Below are 19,858 nucleotides of genomic sequence, written 5' to 3' on the forward strand. Positions count from 1 at the left end.
GGTTCCCAAGTCAAAATATATGTGATAATGAGTCGAAATGATAAAATACTGAAGTAGAAATTATGAGATATTAAATCCAAATTTAAATATAGATATTGTTAGATTTTCTTTTTAAGGAAAAATTAGGATATAGTTTTGACTTAGGCCTAAAAAGGCCAAACGTATATGTGTAAATCAAACATTTAGAATTTCTATGCCAGAACAAGAGAGAGTAACCAGTTGTATTAAGTGTCATGTTATGATAATAAGTCCCAATTTTTTAATCGTGAGAATGTCAGTCACCATGATAATGTGTATCGATCATGTACAGCTGTTCATCCAGCCTCCTCCGGGTCAGTCTTCCACAGCTAGAGGGAGACAGCGCTTTCTTGTGGGACACCTTGGCTGTTCGGAGGACCGTCTTTGCCGACATGTCCTTGTTTGTGCGTTTTAATCAGCGATTGGAAAATAACAGGTATCCCTGTCCGTTCGCCTCGCACCCATAGACACCCAGGAGTAACGAGGGGAGAGATAGAAGGAAAATAAACCCCATTTGACACGGCGGTGGGCCCCTTTCCTGCACGTTGTCGGGCCGACATCAGACGCACAACAGCCGGGCTCGATCGCAACGTGTCTGTGGAGAGTGTCACCGCAGTCGGGCTGTGCATTTCTGTGAAACGGGCTGCTTTAATGGGGCTGCCGTCAGCCAGTCACTCCGCCTCTGGACAGATGATCGCCGTGATTCACGCCTGAATTTAAGCCATCAAAGAGGACATTGTGGATATGGAATGGTGCATGCCGCAGGGCCAAGTTTTCAGCCTCTGAAAAACACCGGAATCATGGACAGTCATCCGCTGTGAGTGCCAAAAGCTGCTCTCTCTCTCTCTCTCTCTCTCTCTCTCTCTCTCTCTCTGTGTGTGTGTGTGTGTGTGTGTGTGTTGACGTTTTCCAGTGGGTGCTTGACGGATGGTGCCGCATTGACAGAGACAGCGGCCAGCCGGTGTGGCTGCTCCCTGACCGGAGGGGACCGATACCCGGGGACTCGTGCTGAGCCTGCGGGTGCAGGAGGAGGCTGCAGGGCGGCTGTGGTTGTGTTGGAGTAATGTGTTTGGTTGTGACAACCGAGGTGTTTTTGTTTGTTCGACAGATGATGTGTGTCAACTGCTCCACAGCCATGTGTGTGTGGGTGTGTTTTTAACAGAAAACAGGGACCACGTGACTTCGCCACGAGCAGAATAATTATGCTGGATGGTTTATTGTGAAAGAAAGAGGCTATGGTGTGGGTTTATAGGTTAAACCAGTTTCCATCATGTGTGGATGGTAGTGGCTCATTGTTTTGACAATATACACCTAAAATCTGAAAAAAAGTCCAGAATATAAAGCAAAATCTGTGTAGCAGAACTTTTATTATTTCCTCTCAGACATGTCTTGTGAGCACATTGAGAAGGACTGACCACTTAAGAAGGGAACCACAGTATTAACAATATGATAATATGTTATAATATATTAAACACAGGGGCATGTTTCCTTTGAAATAACTGTTTTTAATTTGTTTTGATTTTGATGATACTATTACTATGACTACACTTTGGTAGGATCTTTAATGAAATGCTTGCAGTGAAGTTTTCTCAATGTTTACATGATCTGAGAACTTGTGTAGGAAGTTTGTGTTTTTTGATTTTAAAGTGCTAAAGTTGTGCAGCATCTACAAACTCACTGCACTGTATTATAGTCATAATAATGACACATATTTAGAAAATGATTAAATACAGAAATATCAAAGATGGCATTATGTTGCATATTTAGGTTTATGAAGATATAATTTATGGCAGAGTCTCTGACAGATGTTCCTCATAAATGGTTGGATTAACCTGTGACAGCCCAAAGACCCCAGCTTTACAGCTATTTTAAGGTACTTTGTTCGAACAATATACACCATGGCAATAACACATGATAATGAAGGTCTTAAAATGAGATTCAGACAAGACAGAGTACCAACATGATCAAATATTGCAGGTAAAGATTGAGTTTTGGAAATTTAAAAAAAGTAAAAAAAAAAAATTGTAAATTAAAAACTTTTATTTAATTTGTGCATACAAAAATCAACAACTTTTGCCAACAGGAGTCAATAAAAACCAAAGAACATTGTACATTCATCCTGATATCTATAGAAAATAATGTGTATTTGTGAGAGAAAGCAGGAGACAATTCTAACTTTACACTTTTATTTAGCTCTTAAAAGCCTTCTGGTACGTATAATGCATATGTTACTCAAATTACAGTCAACGTGGGGGGTGTTTGTCTCCTGGGAAGTTGTCTGATCTGCCTGACTGATAATCAGTTTGGGATAGTTTTTGTTTGTGAAAAACCCACCTCTAAATCAGGAAATAAATAAATATTAAACTCTATGTAACCAAAAGCAGCAGTATTTGCTGAAATTCCTCTTCACAAACAGATAAACCAGATGTCACAGGTGAGACAGGTGGAGCCACATGATTAACGAAAAATTTACGCAGAGTTAAACACAGCTTCTGATCTATAAGGACACCTGCTTTATTCTCTCTTTACATCTGTGTGTGCGTTTGCTTCATGTTTAACTGTACTGTCCCTCTCAGGTGCACTAGACTTTGTCCACATGCTCTGGATAAAGAAGACGGAGTCGAGAGGCAGGGCCCCGTCACTCTGAACCCTCGGCACATGAGGAAGGCGTTCAAAGTCATGAACGAGCTGCGCAGGTGTCCCACACTCTCTCTTCACTTGTTCGTTGTGTATCTCCATGTAAACTCTAACTGGACATGTTTTCTCCCTCTCACTTTCGGTCTCCTTGTTCTACATCCAGCCAGAGCCTGTTGTGTGATGTGACCATCGTGGCGGAGGATGTAGAGATCGCTGCTCACAGAGTGGTTCTGGCTGCCGGAAGCCCTTATTTCCACGCTATGTTCACGGGTAAAGACCTGTGTCCATCCCTCCTGCACCACATCTGTCCCTGATTATTTTTAGTTCTTATATTTAGTTCCCTCCTGTGCTTTACACATTTGTAACTTTAGTGATAATGAAGGGTAACGTGTGTATGTGTACTAACAGGGGAGATGGCGGAGAGCAGGGCGAAACGAGTGAGGATAAAGGAGATGGACGGCTGGACTCTGGGCCTGCTGGTGGACTACATCTACACAGCAGAGATACAGGTCACAGAGGATAACGTACAGGTAAACACTCATTAAATGAATAACTATGGTCTGTTATCACATTGAGAATACACTGTCACACTGGTCCACGGAAACTGTGCAGGATCAAATTTAAATTTAATATGAGAATGACATTTCAGTTTTACATCTCTGAGGGCTAGAAAGGGATTGCATTGCTGGTCAGGTTATTGTGGTTACATTAAAGCTCATTCATTCATGCAAAAACCCATTATTCTTGTTGCCAGGCTGAAGGTGAAATTGGATGACCTAGGAACAGGTTTTAGTCTGATTACTCACAAATCCAAGTTAATGGGAGGTGGATGATTATGACATTTTTCAACCTGGACGACAGTGACTCTTCACTGGTGACGTAACCCTGCACTTGCCTGCAAAACCGAAACATCTAAGCAGTGAAGTCATCACCAACATTTGAACAGTCCCACCCTTCTGCTCGCCCTATCAGATGAATTTTTATTTCCATACCTGATAACCAAACAACTTGATTGGACTGAAATGATTTCAAACGAATTAAATCATGGTGCCTTTTACGTGTTTCTATTAGCTCTAAATGGTACATTTTCCCATCAGGAAAGTCATTTTTCCTGTCCTGATCTCTTCTGTACAAATTGGATTGTGAATTGGATTGTGAATAAAAATGGTTGTATATTTTTTTATTTTATAATCGTGATAATAACAATAATCAGACTTGTTAATGTAATGACGTCATACCCTTATGTAGCGTGACGTATAATGTACCTTACATGTGTAACTAATGCACAGCAACAAGCAGCATGGCTGAAAGTGGCACCACGTCGAAGGAGTTAGTTCCAAAACGGGGAGTAAGTCAGTGTTTGGTTATTAAAGATTCAGATGTGCTAATGTAATATGTTTTTACTGAATATTTGAGGATAAATTGTTCCATTTATGCTGACATTCAAAACTAAAATGCTTGTTTTGTTGCAATTTTCTGTTCTTGAAATGAATTATGCCCTCTTGTCAGGAATGTAATTATTTCAGAAACGCCCTGAAATATCCTAATTATATTTTAGGGCCATATCGCTGATTCCTGGTGCACAGGCACTTGTCAAAAAAAGTACACAGAAGTAATTTATCACAATATAATACATAAACCAGAAAATGAGAATTAGTTTCTTTGTTCACGTTGATGTTTTCTGTTTAAAACACACCAGGCCGACCTGTCAGCCCTCTAAATGACTTCATCTGTGTGATGTAGCTCTAAACCCTCCACCTGTGTGCACACCGTGTGTTTCTGTGTCTCAGGCGCTGCTTCCTGCAGCAGGACTGCTCCAGCTCAACGAGGTGAAAAAGGCTTGTTGCGAGTTCCTGAGCTCTCAGCTTCATCCGTCTAACTGCCTGGGAATACGAGCCTTCGCTGACCTCCATGCCTGCTCCCAGCTCCTCACTCAGGCCAACAGCTACGCAGGTTTGTGTGCTATGTACATGCGCATGCACGTGTCGACACCTCGTATTGCTGTATTAAAGCGAGTTTGCGTGTGTGAGCAGGAGGATGTGGGACAGTGTTGGCGAAAGAATGAGAACATTTGTAATTAATGAAAGTGTGGCGAGAAACACACTCATGGAAAGTAGGTGTGTTTGTCTGCAGCCATAAAGTAGTAGATACACTTTATGTTTGTGCTGACAGAGCAACATTTCACTGAGGTGGTTGGGAGTGAAGAGTTTCTCAATTTGGGCATGGAGCAAGTTTCCAGTCTGATCGCCAGCGACAAGCTCACCATCCCCACAGAGGAGAAGGTACACGCACTCGTCCTGATCATTACCCACAGGTACGACACGATAATGACAATACAGTGATCCATGTGTGCTCCTATGTTGTTGTGCAGGTTTTTGAAGCAGTGATAGCTTGGGTCAACCACGATAAAGATGTCCGCCAGGAACACTTGGCTCACCTGATGGAACATGTCCGCCTGCCACTCCTCTCCAGAGAGTACCTAGTGCAGGTGTGTTCATCTGGACTCTCAAACCACGTAACTGCCGGCAGAGCAGTTAAAGTTTGAAGCAACAAAAAAACTGGGGAGTATTTGTTGTCAGTAACATCACTCGCGCTCGTGTCGTCTCTCTGACCAGATCACAATTATGTTCTGACCACTGAACAGCTATTTCTAAACAGAGCTGCTGCTATTTGTGCCACCCGTGTTTTAACAAATGAAGGCAGTTTAAAGTCTGTTATGTTTTTGCCAGCTCCCTGCAAGGAAACATAAAGCTGTGTATCCAGTTTGCAGTAAATGTTTTAAGTTTTCTTTCTGTTTTTTTGGGACTGCTTCCAGAGCAGATGGCAAAAAAAAAAAAAATGTTTTTATGTAAAGTTAACAGCATGATGTCGACTATTTTTACCTAGTTTCAATGCCAAACAATGTTTACAACTTTTATTTTAGCTTTAGCGTTTGACAATATTTATGATTTCTAAAAACATAAATCAGGTAAACTTGTTGGCATGTATTCTAGTTTGCTTTGATGTTGTTGAGGACTTAGTTACATAGTTGGTTATATATTTATTGAGGTATACGATGCAATTTTATATATATGTTTTTTTCCATCACCTTCTGGCTCGTCCTCGTGATCTATTTTTGTTGTGGCTGTGTTTAATTTAACTTTGGTCTTTAACGAAGAAAACATCACACGTCATTGAATATTACGTTGATTAAAATATAACATCCCGTTTCCGCTATTAACAATGTTCAGGTAGATCTAAAGAAAGCCACTATGTCACATGATAAGACATTTTCCTTGACTTTAGTTCAAATATTTGTAAATCTTGCGTGCTGAATGGTTCCTCTCTCACTGTTTTGTCGCGTCAGCGGGTGGAGGAGGAGTCTCTGATTAAGAACAGCAGTGCGTGTAAAGACTACCTGATCGAGGCCATGAAGTACCACCTGCTGCCGGCTGACCAGAGAGCTCTGATGAAGACAGCGCGCACACGCATGAGAACTCCGGCCTGCTGTCCTAAGGTACAAAAGACTGTCAACACTGAGTGTCTCCAGAGCAGAGGAGACGAACACTTCCTCTTCTATTGATCTGCAGTACTTCCTGTAACGGTGCTGCTGTTTCTGTTGCCTTTAGGTGATGGTAGTGGTTGGAGGTCAGGCTCCCAAGGCCATCCGGAGTGTTGAATGTTACGACTTTGAGGAGCAGCGATGGTACCAGGTGGCTGAACTCCCAACCAGGAGGTGCAGAGCAGGTGGGAAACCTTCAAAACCAGCAACAACACATACAGCATCACATGTGATGGGCTGTATCCTCTGAAGAACATGAATGTTGGGTCCGTCAGTTTAACTGAAGGACCGACTACACCCTCATCTCCACGAGAGAGTCGGGCCCCCACCAAACTAACGGTGCATTCAGGTGGTCCTTATCGGCTTGTAAATCATAAAATTTAAGGTTTATTACCAGGATTTCTCTATGAAACAGATAATAAAGTGTTAATACCACCACTTAACTCAGTGGGTTTTACTATTTTACTACAGTTCAGTATATTTACAGTACTTTGAAGTTATACTGATGAGACCTAGCAGTGGTGTTTATTTTGTACTGCTTTTGTTATCTACTCCTTTTAGTGGGTTTCCATCTGTTTAATTGATAAATTGGGCATAGACTGATGTCCACATGAGCCAAATACTTCATAAGTTTAGTCATGTAATATTCCAGACTTAATGAGATGATGAGGTTTGACTCAGGACTGTTTTTTTTACAAAGTCAGCAGTGTCCAATACAATGGAGGATCTTGAAATTCAAACAAAATAAGGCTGTTTTTCTCAGCAGTTTATGGAAATGGAATGGGGATGTCCTCTGATTGATGAATTCAGTGCAGAAGTTCATCCTTTAACTGGGACACAGCTACAGTCTGTGGTAACTTCTGTCTGTTTGACACAACCTGGTGGATGTCAGGTGTGTGCACTCCTAAAACATGTTGCAGCCATTAATGTTTGGCTCCTACAAGCAGCGTTGTTAATTTCTACTCCCTCTGCTGGCAAGTTTCTGACCACATGCATCCAAAGAGGTCTCACTGTGAGGAGGGAGGCAAGTTTGATAGTTAATTACAAGGTTGTAACATCAGCAAAAAAAAAACAACACTCAAGGGAAATCAGTAATGTGTAGCGTCACCATTCCACCTTTACCAAAGCATCGCTCCGTTCCTACATGTGGAAGTTGACTATTAAGTACGATATTTTGAATTGTTTATCAATTTTTAAGTATTTATTATATTTATCGAACGTGTCCTTTTTGTCTGTTTTAAATGTTCGTTTGTCTCTAAATTTGTACTGATCAGGAATAGCACTCCTAATTTCGTTGTATTTTGTACAATGTACTTTGTTTGGTTGTGTTGTTTCAGGTGTGGTGTACGTGGGCGGTTGTGTGTACGCAGTCGGCGGTTTCAACGGTTCTTTACGTGTGCGGACGGTCGACTGTTACGACCCGATGATGGACCGCTGGACGAGTGTGAGCAGCATGCAGGACCGGCGATCAACGCTCGGTGCTGCTGTTCTCAATGGACTCCTGTACGCTGTCGGAGGCTTTGATGGCAGCACAGGTACCGCTGTGCTTCTGTACAGTCGTGACCTCAGAGTGTGACATCAAAACGGGCTTTAAGAATGTGTGCAACTGCAATGACTTCGAAAACGTACGACTGTTTTTCATACGTGCCCTGTGTGTGTTTGCAGGTCTGTCCACTGTTGAGGCGTACAACGCCAAGACAGACGAGTGGTTCCATGTGTTACCCATGAGCACCCGACGCAGCAGTGTAGGAGTGGGTGTTGTCAATGGTGAATACAATTCCCAGTTTGTTTTTACAATCAGCATTTAGAGTTGGATTTTAAAGGTGGACAAAATAACAGAAATACCCAACAATATAATACTGTGGTCCTGCAAGATGTAAAAAGTGGAGCACAGAGCTTCACGAAGTGTCTCATCTTCCACAGCTACCGCATTATATTTTCATGTGTTTCTGTTATTTAGTCTACCATTGCGCCTCATTATAAATTATGGATTACATACTGTGTTTCTACTGTGATTCCTGCTGTGTTTTTTTTAGGGATCCTTTATGCAGTCGGAGGTTACGATGGAGCCACGAGGCAATGTTTAAGTACAGTAGAAGCGTACAACCCAAAAAGTAACACCTGGAGCTACATCGCAGAGATGGGCACGAGGCGCAGTGGAGCAGGTGTGTTCATGTGTCACCTTATATGTGGCTGTGAAATATTTTTAGAATTTTTTAAACGTTAACTCAATGGTTCTTTATTTTCTATTTGATGCAAACATATTTATCCTTCAAACAACACAAAAATACACAAATCATTACATTCATGACCACAGTAAGACAGAAACATTCACCTGTTGTTGCTACAACTTGTGATTTACCATGAAGAAATGTCTTCTTTAGGTGTTGGTGTGTTAAAAGGTTTACTCTATGCTGTGGGGGGACATGACGGTCCATTGGTGAGGAAGAGCTGTGAAGTTTATGATCCAGCCTCCAACAGCTGGCGACAAGTAGCAGATATGAACATGTGTCGACGCAACGCAGGTGAGTCAGTATTTCCCACAGGTTGAAAATGTACTTCTGATGGTGTGTGACTGATGTATATGCAGAGACTTGTGCATTTTAGCGAGGGAGAGTTTAACCCAAGTTAATTTTTTGTAGCTACAGGTTTGTTAACCTGACACACCTGATACAAAGAACTGACTGAGAAGTCATCCTTGGAAATTGTTTGGAAAAAAAATGCTTAGCACATGATTGGATGAATCATCGGTCTACTAACCAATTAGATCATTGCCGTTTTCAAACAAACAGTTACTTCTCCCAACCAAGCCTTTAGCTGCCAGTAAGTTCTCACACGATGTTGATTGGTCCAAACAAATGTGGTTTAGACACAAATCCATAACTTGAAGCCTAACAAGATGGATTCTGGCGTGATCTCACAAATTCAGTTACCTGACAAGGTGAACATGGTACAAATGTCCCCTAAATGCCTCACATGCAGGCGATCAGTAGACTACAATTTACAGGGGTCCCCTTAACGCCTCACATGCAAGCTATCGGTAGATGCTATAGGTGGCTGTGCACAGACAAACCTCTTGTCCCCACTCGGTTACTGCCACGCATGCAACTCAGACCCTCTGTCCCCCTGTTAGATGTCTATTCATTACTTTGTGTTTGCGTGTTTTCAGGTGTGTGTGCTGTAAACAACATACTGTATGTGGTGGGAGGAGACGATGGCAGCTGCAATTTGGCCTCGGTGGAGTTCTACAATCCAAACTCTGACAAGTGGACGCTACTATCGACCTGCATGAGCACAGGCCGCAGTTATGCAGGTCAGTACACAACTGTGAGCTACACACACTTATATTTGGTCGCTTCTTGTGGATGTTTGATGTTCACTGTGCAGATGTATGCTCAGAGTCTGACACTAGAAGGCTGTTTTATAATTAATCCGCTAAAAAGTTTCTGTGTGGGAAACTCTGAGCACGGTCATGTTTATAACAGGTGAACAATGGCTGCAAGTTGATTTATTTGAATTAGCCTTATGCTGAATGCGTAATTCAGTGGAAGTGATGCAACCTTTTTCCAAAAGAGTTGTATATCAAGATGATATGAAGCCACAAATCTGCTTAGATTTCAGAATCTGAAATATTTATTCTTCCATTGAAATGTGTCATTAACTTCTTATGGTTTTAAATCTTTTTTAATCCTCAAACTTTGTGATTACTTCCAGGTTTCAATGAAAACATGACATATTTTTGATGTGGTTTCAGACTTTTGGACCCAGTCTATATAAAACTGATAAGTGGTGATAATATCTGAATTCTTTTTTTTTTCACAGGTGTGACTGTCATTGACAAGCCGTTATGACTACTCCTGACTCCTGCCACTAATTCGGAGCAGAGTGTGTTCTCCTGCTGAATACTGATCTTGGATCTGTCTATGATGCCAATGCTTCATTGTTGGGCAGCATTAGCACAGGCACCGATGAAGATGAAGAAAAATGAATGAAGATTGTTGTTGCGGAGGATGAAGAAGATTTTTGCACTGAGCTGAATGGGGGGAGCTGTAACAAACAAGGGGATCAGACCTGTGTTTTAATCCCCTCGCGGCAGGACTGCAGCACCGACTGGACAAACCAGTGTTGAAGCACCACTACAGTGCCATAGAAATGCTACTGATCTGAAGCAACTACAACTGCAAAGTTACTTTAACATGAGTAATGTTAACAGGAACCGGCTCTGAGGAAGACCACTGATCTAATCTACGGGAGAGGAAGGAAGAGAACGACCATCTCGGACAGAAATCAGTTTCTCCTTCGTTTTTATCCTCATGAGGAGTGTGTGTGTGTGTGTGTGCGTGTGTGCGTGTGTGTGTGTGTGTGTGCGTGTGTGCGTGTGTGTGTGTGTGCGTGTGTGTGTGTGTTTGTGCGTGTGCGCTAGCATATAAAGGTGCTACGCTGCTTGCACATGTTAGCATGTGTGTTTGTGTACATCTGAGTCTCTTTGTGTGTGGTGACGCCTGGTTCGGCGCCGCATGAACGCACTCTGCCTGACCTCTGACCTTTTACAGTGTCACAGTGTGGCTGTTCAAGAGTGCCTGAATGTCAAAGTACACCCCGTTTCCCCTCCTCTTCTTCTCCGCTGTTATGCCTTGAGTACCGTTACCGGACACAGCTGGACTCGGCTGCTGTCCTGGGATGAGGAAATACATTTTTGACTTCAGATCGGTTGCATCAGACCACGTCAGTTCAGAGTAACGATTTGAGGAGCAGCTGCAGAACACGATGGTGTACATTAACCTGGAGAAAACAGACTTTCAATGGCACGCTAACTCTTCTGATAAGGGAGACGCCTCATTCTCGATGCCAAAACCAGTGAGAGACAGAGGGAGGAGCTGTTTGAGATGAAGAACAGCTGGATGTATCAGCGCTTTACTGTCACCTGGCAGCCATATTTACTATGGTTGTAACCACTAATGACAACAGCAGCCTGAACTCTGCATGGTCCCCGTCTCTAACCTGCTATCCTCCAACAGTACCTTCCTCTCCTTTGGTGTAGCAACTCTATTAACTACTGCACACCCCGACGTACTATGAATGTGGCAATTTTAATATGTCTCTTCTTTTCTGTCTCTCTTTATGACTCTACTTTATGGATCTGTTCTCTCTTTCTGGAAAGTGACCAAACCTACTTCTGAGTTTCGTTCTCTTCAGTCTCTTTCTCTCGCCTCTCGTACTATATTGAAAATTGCTATAATAGTAACTGGTATCGCTGTTTCTTGTCAGTGTATTGAGGAATGTCATGTAGGCTAATGACTTTGAAAATGTTTCATTACTTGTTTTATATTATCATTAATAAATATGCTTCTTGTATTTAAAGCTGTGAAATGTTATAATCCGTTTTTAAAACTTTGCCAAATCAGTAAAACATTGAAATGGAATGTGCTGTGTGGTAGTTTAATCATTTTACAGTTACAAAGGTAGTGTAATATAAAATGTCCCCAATAGGGTTCGGTATTCCAACTCCATACTTTAAAAAAAATAATAATTTTAGACAATTTTATACAGGTTATTTCTAGTATTTCTACTTGTGTTTACATATTGAATGTGTTTTGTTACATAGAAAAAAAAAAGGCAATATAATTTAATGAGGCAATAGGAGAATATGTCAGGCTTCAAGATATTTATTTAACAGCCGCAGAATAATCAGTGTTACAGAGCTCTGGGTCCGGACTATGTTTCCCTGACCGCAACAGAGTATGTGTCAGTTCACGAAGTCTGACCTCCTGACTTTCCCTCACCCAGTCTTCTTATAGTACTGAAAACAAAAAGTCATGTGTATTGATGTGTCCTTTGTTGGTTGGTGGAGGTGGTGGTTGTCTTCCTTCACACCCTGGAGTTCTCATGAGGGTTCCTGTTTATGCCTCAAAGAACAACAGTATGTGACCCCACAAGTTGCCGACCCCCTCCTGTGACCTTTTGGTTTGGTACAGTACTTTCACTCTCATTCACAAACACAGCCTTTCGTCTACCCCTTAGGATTAATAGTTGATAATACGACCTATGTATAAGTAATATAATATGGCATACATATATGTTGTATTATTGTAAACATAACCTAGCACAGAATCGCACAAAAATCAGGTATCATTTTCAGTAGTAGCACTGAACATTTTTAACTGAAACTGAGTCATATAGTCTAAATTAAATGTCAGATATGATGACAAGAACTGGAACTTAACAAGGATGCCTAGATGCATACATGTAATATGAATAAATGTAGATACCTTTCCGAAAAAGAATCAGTAAAAAGTTTGAGTAGAAAATAACACAAAACATTGGTGTGATTTAATTCAGTTGAGTGTAAAAATATTGTTCAACTAGTTAAACATTATATCACAATATGTATATTTGTATCAAAGTCTTTCTCAAATTAAAACGGTTCTGAAGTGAAATGTACACGGAAGATGTATGACTCAAACTTCTTCGGCCCAGCCCATCTCTCCACTGATGCAGTCTGACAGCTCTGCGAAGGTTATGAAAGCAAAGCTCGCCACTGATTGGTTGTTGCTGTAGAAACCTCCAGTCTCACTATCATCGCTCCATTCCGCGGACCAATCAACGAGAGCGTTCGGCCCCTCGACGCTGGTCTCCTTTCCTCTCGGCCAATCGGATTGTCCGATATTGCTGTACTTCAGCCAGCCGGCAGCCTCTCGCCCAGGTAGACGGGACGAACCGAGGGAAAGGTGAGAGTGCAACGTTGTTGTCGGCTACAAACCGACATTCAGCTGGATTTTTTCCGCCGCAACAGTAAATGCTTGTTCGTTATTTGGAATATATGAACCGGGAATGAAGGCAGGATGTTGGGCTACAAAGCTGGGGGAAAGTCCTGCAGAGGATATTTCGGCCCGCGCTCTGTTGGTGTTGTCAAGACAGTTTTTTTATTTATCAAACACTTTATTTAGCTGGTGTGCAAGTGTACGTGACGTTATTAGAGGCGTCACTGCAGCGTGACTGAAACAGAGAGGCAGCGGGGTCTTTTAGCTGTTAGAGTCAGCAGTGTATTAGATTATAGTTCATTTTTGGCAGCTGTTTGTGGTAATCATCTTGGTACGTCCACATGTCTTAGTAGTTCTTGCACATGCGGTCTTTATTATGTCATCCTGCGTGCTCGAAATGATATAAAAAGTGTTTATCATCGCTTTTTCACATGTTATTTTGTAACACATTTTAAGGCAATTTGCATTATATTCATACTGGTCAAAACAAAGAAATTCTACTTTTTAATTATTAATCTCAGATAGGTTCTGAAGTGCTAAAAGGTATTGTGTAGGCAGAGGTTGTAAATTTGGATTTCTTTGAGTTTAATTCTGTGTTTTGTGTTTCGTAGCATAATGGCTTTCTGTTCAGCCAAACTGGAACAAGGAAGCTAAGTAAAATAACCTAACTACTGCATTCAGTGTTTTACTTTACTTGAATAATTTTATCAAATGCAATATTTACTAGAGCCCAACCAAAATGTCAACCAGCTGATTTTATCGGCCAATATTGGCCTGTTGCAGATCAGTGTATGTGTTTGCTGGTATGCGGACTATATGAAAACTTACAAAAATACAACATAATCCAGAAAAAGATACTTGGAGTAAATACGAAATCGCTCTATTTATGTTTTTTATTAGTTTTTTATAATTATGTAATTCTCCTTGAAGTTTACTGTTTCAGGACACTGATGTCAATGCGGACAATCAATTGTAAATTATCCTGATGTTATTATCAAAATGTGTGTTTGTATACTGTGTACTGTATGTACATATATAAAGAACATCAGTCAATAGATCAATATCAGCATTTTTTACTCGCTAATATCTGTATCAGTATCCGCTCCAAAATCCAGTATCAGTCAGGCTCTAATATTTATACCTTTTTCTGTGTTTCACTGTGTGTATTTGGCATTACATTGCAGTTGGAGATTGTTTATTCAAAACCTATAATCTCCTCACATGATCTACTTGTTATACGGGCTATATGGAGTCTTTTCAATTTCAAACTTTTCTGATAACCTTTTTTTATTTTCCCACATCAATATTTGAATGCAGGGAAACATAATTTACACAACAGGGTTGTTGCTACTTTTGCTAAGAGATCTTCCACTGCTGTCTATTAGCAGTGTGTCCGGGGTAATAAATAGACATTATAAATATGTGATGAGTGTGTACATGAAAGCTGTACTATCAATTAACATTGCTAAGGAAATGCACAGCATACCTACCCTCTACCTTTCTTACTTTTTTGTAAAGATATGATAAGCACACATTGTAATTGATTAAATATTTTTTTTCTAAATAATATTTTGGACCTTTATTGTTTTCTATTATTTATAGTTTTTCTGTTCGTTAGTTTTAAAAGATATTTTTTTGCTGTGATTGTTTAAAGAGATAGTTTTGTTGAATGGGAAAACTGAAAGTGTAATTTAAAATTTTCCACTAATTTACGGCTCTGAATTGTGTAACATTACATTTCATTATGTTTAATATGACACTTTATTACTGTATATAAAACACTGCGTTTCTGTCTTCCAGTCTTCTCCTGACCTGCAGCCACCTCTCATCATCCGTCATGGCGGCGAACGGCACGGCAGACATCTTGACCTCTGCCTACCTGGCGGTGGAGTACGTCGATGCTGCGCTGCCTCAGAACCCCTTCCAGCCCTCCCTGAAACACGCCTGGGACTACATGCTGGACAACTACACCAAGTTCCAGATAGCCACGTGGGGGTCGCTCATCGTCCATGAGTTCATCTACTTCCTGTTCTGCCTGCCTGGTTTCCTCTTCCAGTTCATGCCCTTCATGCAGAAATACAAGATCCAACAGGTTGGTGTGTGTTTTCTTTTTTTCGATATGATTTTAGCTGTTTTTTTTGTTTTTGTTTTTTAGTGTAAAGGAAACTTTCTCTAAATAATTCTGTGTGTAGGACAAGCCGGAGACGTGGGAGAAACAGTGGAGATGTTTCAAGATGCTGCTGTTCAACCACTTCTGCATCCAGCTGCCTTTGATCTGTGGCACTTACTACTTCACCGAGTTCTTCAACATCCCCTATGACTGGGACTCCATGCCACGCTGGTCAGTAGAAGAACTATGAAACACACCTTAACGCATTAGAGTACCCTGGAGATACAGTGGAGTAATTCTACAAATGTCAGTTGCCTAAAACGTGGTGTGAATACAACATAGATACAGTAGTTGAACTTTTTTTTAGTACAGTAGAAAGTTAGATGTTAAATCTATTTCTGTCTTAACTGTGATGATGATGATAGAAATGGGACTGTTTTAGACAGAAAACTTATTTTCTTTCTATTCAGAAATTATATCTCTGAATAACTTTAATACTAATGTTAAAACGCAGAGCAGTCATTTCAAATCAGATACTTAAAAGGGTAAATTTAAGTCACCTGACACATCATTCTGCTTTAGTATAGAAAAGATGAATTTAATTCAGCTTTGCGTGTAAAACAAGCAGAAGAACACTTTTGTCTTTACATACTTGTTGACAATAAATATAAAAACTGCCACATTTTTCATACATTATATTGATAGTCGCTGATTAAATATAGTCAGACTACTTTGTTCAACTCAATAAATAGGGCTAAATATTATGGTTTAAAATTTATATTGCGATATTTATAACAGTGTTCTCCCAAAATCAATATGTAGTATTAAAATATGGGAAACTGAGATAAAATCACAAAGAAAATGATCAAACAGATGTTGAATTCAATCACCTCAGAACAAAAACTCATCACGTCACCAACAATTTTTTTTTTTTTTTTTTTTTTTTTTTTTTTAAACGTACCTCTTGCTAACTCACCCTGAATAACTGGTCAGAAGTCATCGCCTGTGTGACCCTCAGTCAGTCCTGTTGGTTGGTTTCACTCAGTGTGCCTCCTCTCCGTCTTCTCCTCCAGGCCCTACGTCATGGCTCAGTGCTTTGGCTGCGCTGTTGTGGAGGACACCTGGCACTACTTCCTCCATCGCCTGCTGCATCACCGACGGATCTACAAATACATCCACAAAGTCCACCACGAGTTCACCGTAAGTGAAACGCGCACGTGATAAAACAAACAAGTTTTAAGTTTTTTGCCTAGTTTGTCTCTTTGCTGAAGAGTTAGTTATTAAACCGACAGGAGCTCCCATTCATTTGAGATGTTGAGAGTGCACACTCATCATGTCTGTCCCCTTCAGGCTCCGTTCGGCATGCAGGCGGAGTACGCTCATCCCGCTGAGACCCTCATCCTGGGGGCTGGTTTCTTCATCGGCATCATGATCTTCTGTAACCACGTGTTCTTCCTCTGGGCCTGGGTGTCCTTCCGTCTGCTGGAGACCATCGATGTCCACAGGTACGACATGATAACAGCTTCCCCTTACTACCTATATGCACATACTTTCTTCTGGCCTCTCATTTCCTCTGTGACCTGAACCTCTTGTCTTAGACAGAGCAAAGAGAACAAATACGTATTGTGCATATTGTGTAAATACAACATATTTTGTTTTCACACACACTCACTTTAAGGATTAAAAAAAGAAAGAGCAGCAGCAGCAGCAGCATCTGTGTACAACAGACCATTACGTTAACTCAGTTTGAAATTCGTGAGGTCGACCACTAGAGGGCCACAGAGAACACCACATGTTCTACAAGTGTATTCAAACATTTTGCCCTAAAACAAGCTTGCTATTACACATTTTATTTTACTATTTGGTCTTTGGATTACATGGTAATATTATCTTTATAGCATGTTCTTCAGAACTAGTGTCTACTGTATAATCATCATCATCATCACACTAACAACTTTAATTTGTGTAGCACCTTTCGAGCAAAGATGGAGCCCAAAATGTTTTAGAAACAAAGGTCAGACGGAGGACAATAAACAATACATTAAAACATTTAAATAATTAACAGTAAAATTGACAAAACTAATTCTAACTGAATACGATTTCAAACATGCATTGAACCTTTACATTCACAGAGAAGACACAAAATTATTTATAAAAACATTATATTCATTAGGCAAGCTCGTTCTCTTTGTTTAAATATCTCTTTAATAAAACACATTATTTTAAATATACAACTTATTTTCTCATACGGTTTTAAAGTCTGTTTTGCCCTTTTGTAAGTTTCTTACCTGAAGAATTACTTGTTAAAATTTTTATTTTAAATCAAATAGAATTTTTGTTTTCATTCGATTTAAAATAAAAAAAAATTTTTTTACTCTGATACACTCTTCTGCTATTTATAAAGGATTTTGCTTCTTGCTTCTGGACCTAAGAACTTGTCCGTAAAACTTTTTTAATTATTATTTTGTTGTGCTAAAGCTAAACTACATAATAATTAATTGAGGTTTAGAAGATTAATAACAATTCTATAAGAATTATTTCACCACAGATTGAATATGCAACATATGCAACTCCTTAAACTTACCAAATTTAGAACGAAAGATTAAATGAGCGAGAAAAAGGTCAAATGAGCTGATAAAATTATAAACACACACACTTGGAAAGAACTAATACATTCTTGTTGCCATTTTTAAGTTGGAACAACTTCACAAAATTAAGTAAACACAGCTACATTTAATTCAACTTAACAGGTGGCTATAAAGTAAACTTCAGACTAATAATTGAATGTACTTACCTTCTTAAGGTTATAGGTTTCCACGAGTTTTGGGGAATTAAGATGAACCTTTCAGATTTCAGTGCAAACACTCGGGCTCTTAGTTTCCACGTCATTCTCCTGTGATCATTTAACATTTCTTGCCCTCTTGAAAATCTGCTCTCTAAAATAAAAATGAAACCTCAAAAATTTATTTGAAACAGCATTTATGCCTAAGGCCTCAGTCAACAAGTAAAAATGTTTTGTGGGCACATTTTGTACAGACGACAAAGCAGAAGTAAATCCATCATTTCTTCAGTGTCTCCAGAACAGAAACATTTTCCTAATTATTTCTTGTCATAATCTTAAAAAGCATGCTGTGGAAGGTTCCTTATAATCAAAAGTTTTTATTCTTGTTAGTTAAGACAGTAAAAATTGGTCTCTTTTTAAGAATAACGATATATATATAAAACCTTTATTCCCGTCTTATTCCCCGTCAGCGGTTACGACATCCCTCTGAACCCACTCCACCTGATCCCGTTCTACGCCGGCACCCGTTTCCACGACTTCCACCACATGAACTTCGTCGGGAACTACTCGTCCACCTTCACCTGGTGGGACAGGCTACTGAAGACAGACAACCAGTACAACAAGTACATGCAGAAACAGGGAGACAAAAAGGAGCAGTGAGCCACCGCTGCCTCCGTTCATAGAGACACAGAGCTGGAGGAGGGAAGAGGCAGCGAGTGGTGCAGACGCTCAGTGAACACACAAACAGCGCTGCTTTTCTTCTCTTAATCAAAAACACACACACACACACACACACACACACACACACACACACACACACACACACACACACACTAAAGGGTTATGAAACATGAATCAGCACAACTGCGGTTTAATTCTAAACTGGGCTGCAGGTTGACTTCAGTTCGCCTTCTGTGCCTTTCGTAAAAAGAAGTGTTGTCTGCTTTTGTCAACAGCTGCTGGATTAATAAAAACCATCAACAACCTCATTTTGAATTTTTTGCTTTGCTTGTCATCCAGTGAAAAAAGTTGTACCCTTTTACTCTGTTGTGAAACACTTCTGTTTACCTCTAACAGTCTCAGCACTTTAGCACTTCCTCTTCAGTCACAATGACACTGTCAATACTTCTTGCAGTGAACTGTCTAAACTCAGCACTGATGTCTGAAACAAGTCAGGTGCGTTTGATGGAAACACATGTAAATTTTTAATGAAAAGAGATCTGTTGGCTGATATGGTGCCTCCAGGTTGTTCAAGCCTGGTTTGTTTGAGGTTGTAGCAATAATTAAATGCTGTTTTCACAGAAGGAAACCTTGACAATGTTTTGTTTTTCTGTTTGTGTCATATAAAAATAAAATATGTTAACAAATTTAAACGTGGTTGGTTGTCAAACAGTTTCACTTGTCTGCATTTGATGAATGGACATACAGTCTCTCTGTGGAGAGTAGGATCACTGACAGCTCAGGAGGTTCACATTAACATCACCATTTTAATCCTCGCGGTAGTGCTTTTTTTGTTTTGTCTTAGGCGCAGTAAATTTGTGTTGATGGTAAACTGGGATATATTGTTGGAGTATATATGGTTGGTTTCAGATCTCCTTTGCTGCACTGTGGACACACCCCTACAGCTCCATCCTGCACACACAGCAACGTCAAGACAACCAGCAGCAGCAGGCACCAAACAGGAAGTGAGGCCCTTTATCAGGAAAAACCTGGAAAACATTTGATTGAATTAATGCATAAAATAGTAAAACACATTTTGATATGAATAAATAAATGTAGTAAGGAATCAACATTTATTTTCCATTTTAGTGTCATCCCTGGATTTCTTTTCCACAAGCAGAATTTTAGATTGTTAAACAAGGATTAGCCACATTATAGACAAATGATGTTGTATCATCTGTATTCTCTGATTTTGGGTTAAATGCAAAAAATGTGTAATTGTTCAGGTTTATAGGGTTGTAACTTTTTCAGACAATGCTGAAGTAAGATCTTAAACGTTTTCGAGAACC

General features: G+C 40.1%; 2 protein-coding genes across 5 annotated transcripts; both read left to right on the plus strand.

Moving 5' to 3' along the window:
• Positions 1 to 400: 400 nt before the first annotated feature.
• Positions 401 to 11,557, plus strand: klhl2 (kelch-like family member 2). Its single transcript, XM_069168276.1, has 15 exons — positions 401 to 835; positions 2,595 to 2,714; positions 2,819 to 2,925; positions 3,064 to 3,185; positions 4,446 to 4,608; positions 4,828 to 4,937; positions 5,027 to 5,143; positions 6,002 to 6,151; positions 6,264 to 6,381; positions 7,534 to 7,731; positions 7,862 to 7,963; positions 8,233 to 8,361; positions 8,581 to 8,721; positions 9,366 to 9,509; positions 10,019 to 11,557. The coding sequence occupies exons 1-15, from the start codon at positions 768 to 770 to the stop codon at positions 10,045 to 10,047; spliced, it is 1,818 nt and encodes a 605-aa protein (XP_069024377.1). The 5' UTR covers positions 401 to 767; the 3' UTR covers positions 10,048 to 11,557.
• Positions 11,558 to 12,863: 1,306 nt separating this feature from the next.
• msmo1 (methylsterol monooxygenase 1) lies at positions 12,864 to 19,222 on the plus strand. Of its 4 annotated transcripts, none has more exons than XM_069168278.1 (6): positions 12,864 to 12,924; positions 14,758 to 15,049; positions 15,150 to 15,298; positions 16,141 to 16,267; positions 16,418 to 16,572; positions 18,320 to 19,222. In XM_069168278.1, the coding sequence occupies exons 2-6, from the start codon at positions 14,795 to 14,797 to the stop codon at positions 18,507 to 18,509; spliced, it is 876 nt and encodes a 291-aa protein (XP_069024379.1). In that variant the 5' UTR covers positions 12,864 to 12,924; positions 14,758 to 14,794; the 3' UTR covers positions 18,510 to 19,222. The 4 variants fall into 4 exon arrangements, with proteins under 4 accessions (XP_069024379.1, XP_069024382.1, XP_069024381.1 ...); XM_069168281.1 differs by lacking the exon at positions 12,864 to 12,924 and adding an exon at positions 12,970 to 12,988; XM_069168280.1 differs by lacking the exon at positions 12,864 to 12,924 and adding an exon at positions 13,015 to 13,288.
• Positions 19,223 to 19,858: the final 636 nt, after the last annotated feature.

Source organism: Embiotoca jacksoni, unplaced genomic scaffold, assembly GCF_022577435.1.
Source record: "Embiotoca jacksoni isolate LCO1_2020_lvr unplaced genomic scaffold, fEmbJac1.0.p SCAF_4, whole genome shotgun sequence".
In the NCBI taxonomy this organism is placed as follows: Eukaryota; Metazoa; Chordata; class Actinopteri; family Embiotocidae; genus Embiotoca; species Embiotoca jacksoni.

Excerpts from the sequence above, each read along its gene's own strand:
- klhl2 (XM_069168276.1), top strand. The coding sequence starts at position 768 with ATGGTGCATGCCGCAGGGCCAAGTTTTCAGCCTCTGAAAAACACCGGA. Across the intron at positions 7,732-7,861 it reads AGGCTTTGATGGCAGCACAG|GTCTGTCCACTGTTGAGGCG; the intron begins GTACCGCTGTGC and ends GTGTGTTTGCAG. Across the intron at positions 7,964-8,232 it reads AGGAGTGGGTGTTGTCAATG|GGATCCTTTATGCAGTCGGA; the intron begins GTGAATACAATT and ends TGTTTTTTTTAG.
- msmo1 (XM_069168278.1), top strand. The coding sequence starts at position 14,795 with ATGGCGGCGAACGGCACGGCAGACATCTTGACCTCTGCCTACCTGGCG. Across the intron at positions 15,050-15,149 it reads AGAAATACAAGATCCAACAG|GACAAGCCGGAGACGTGGGA; the intron begins GTTGGTGTGTGT and ends TTCTGTGTGTAG. Across the intron at positions 16,268-16,417 it reads AAGTCCACCACGAGTTCACC|GCTCCGTTCGGCATGCAGGC; the intron begins GTAAGTGAAACG and ends TGTCCCCTTCAG.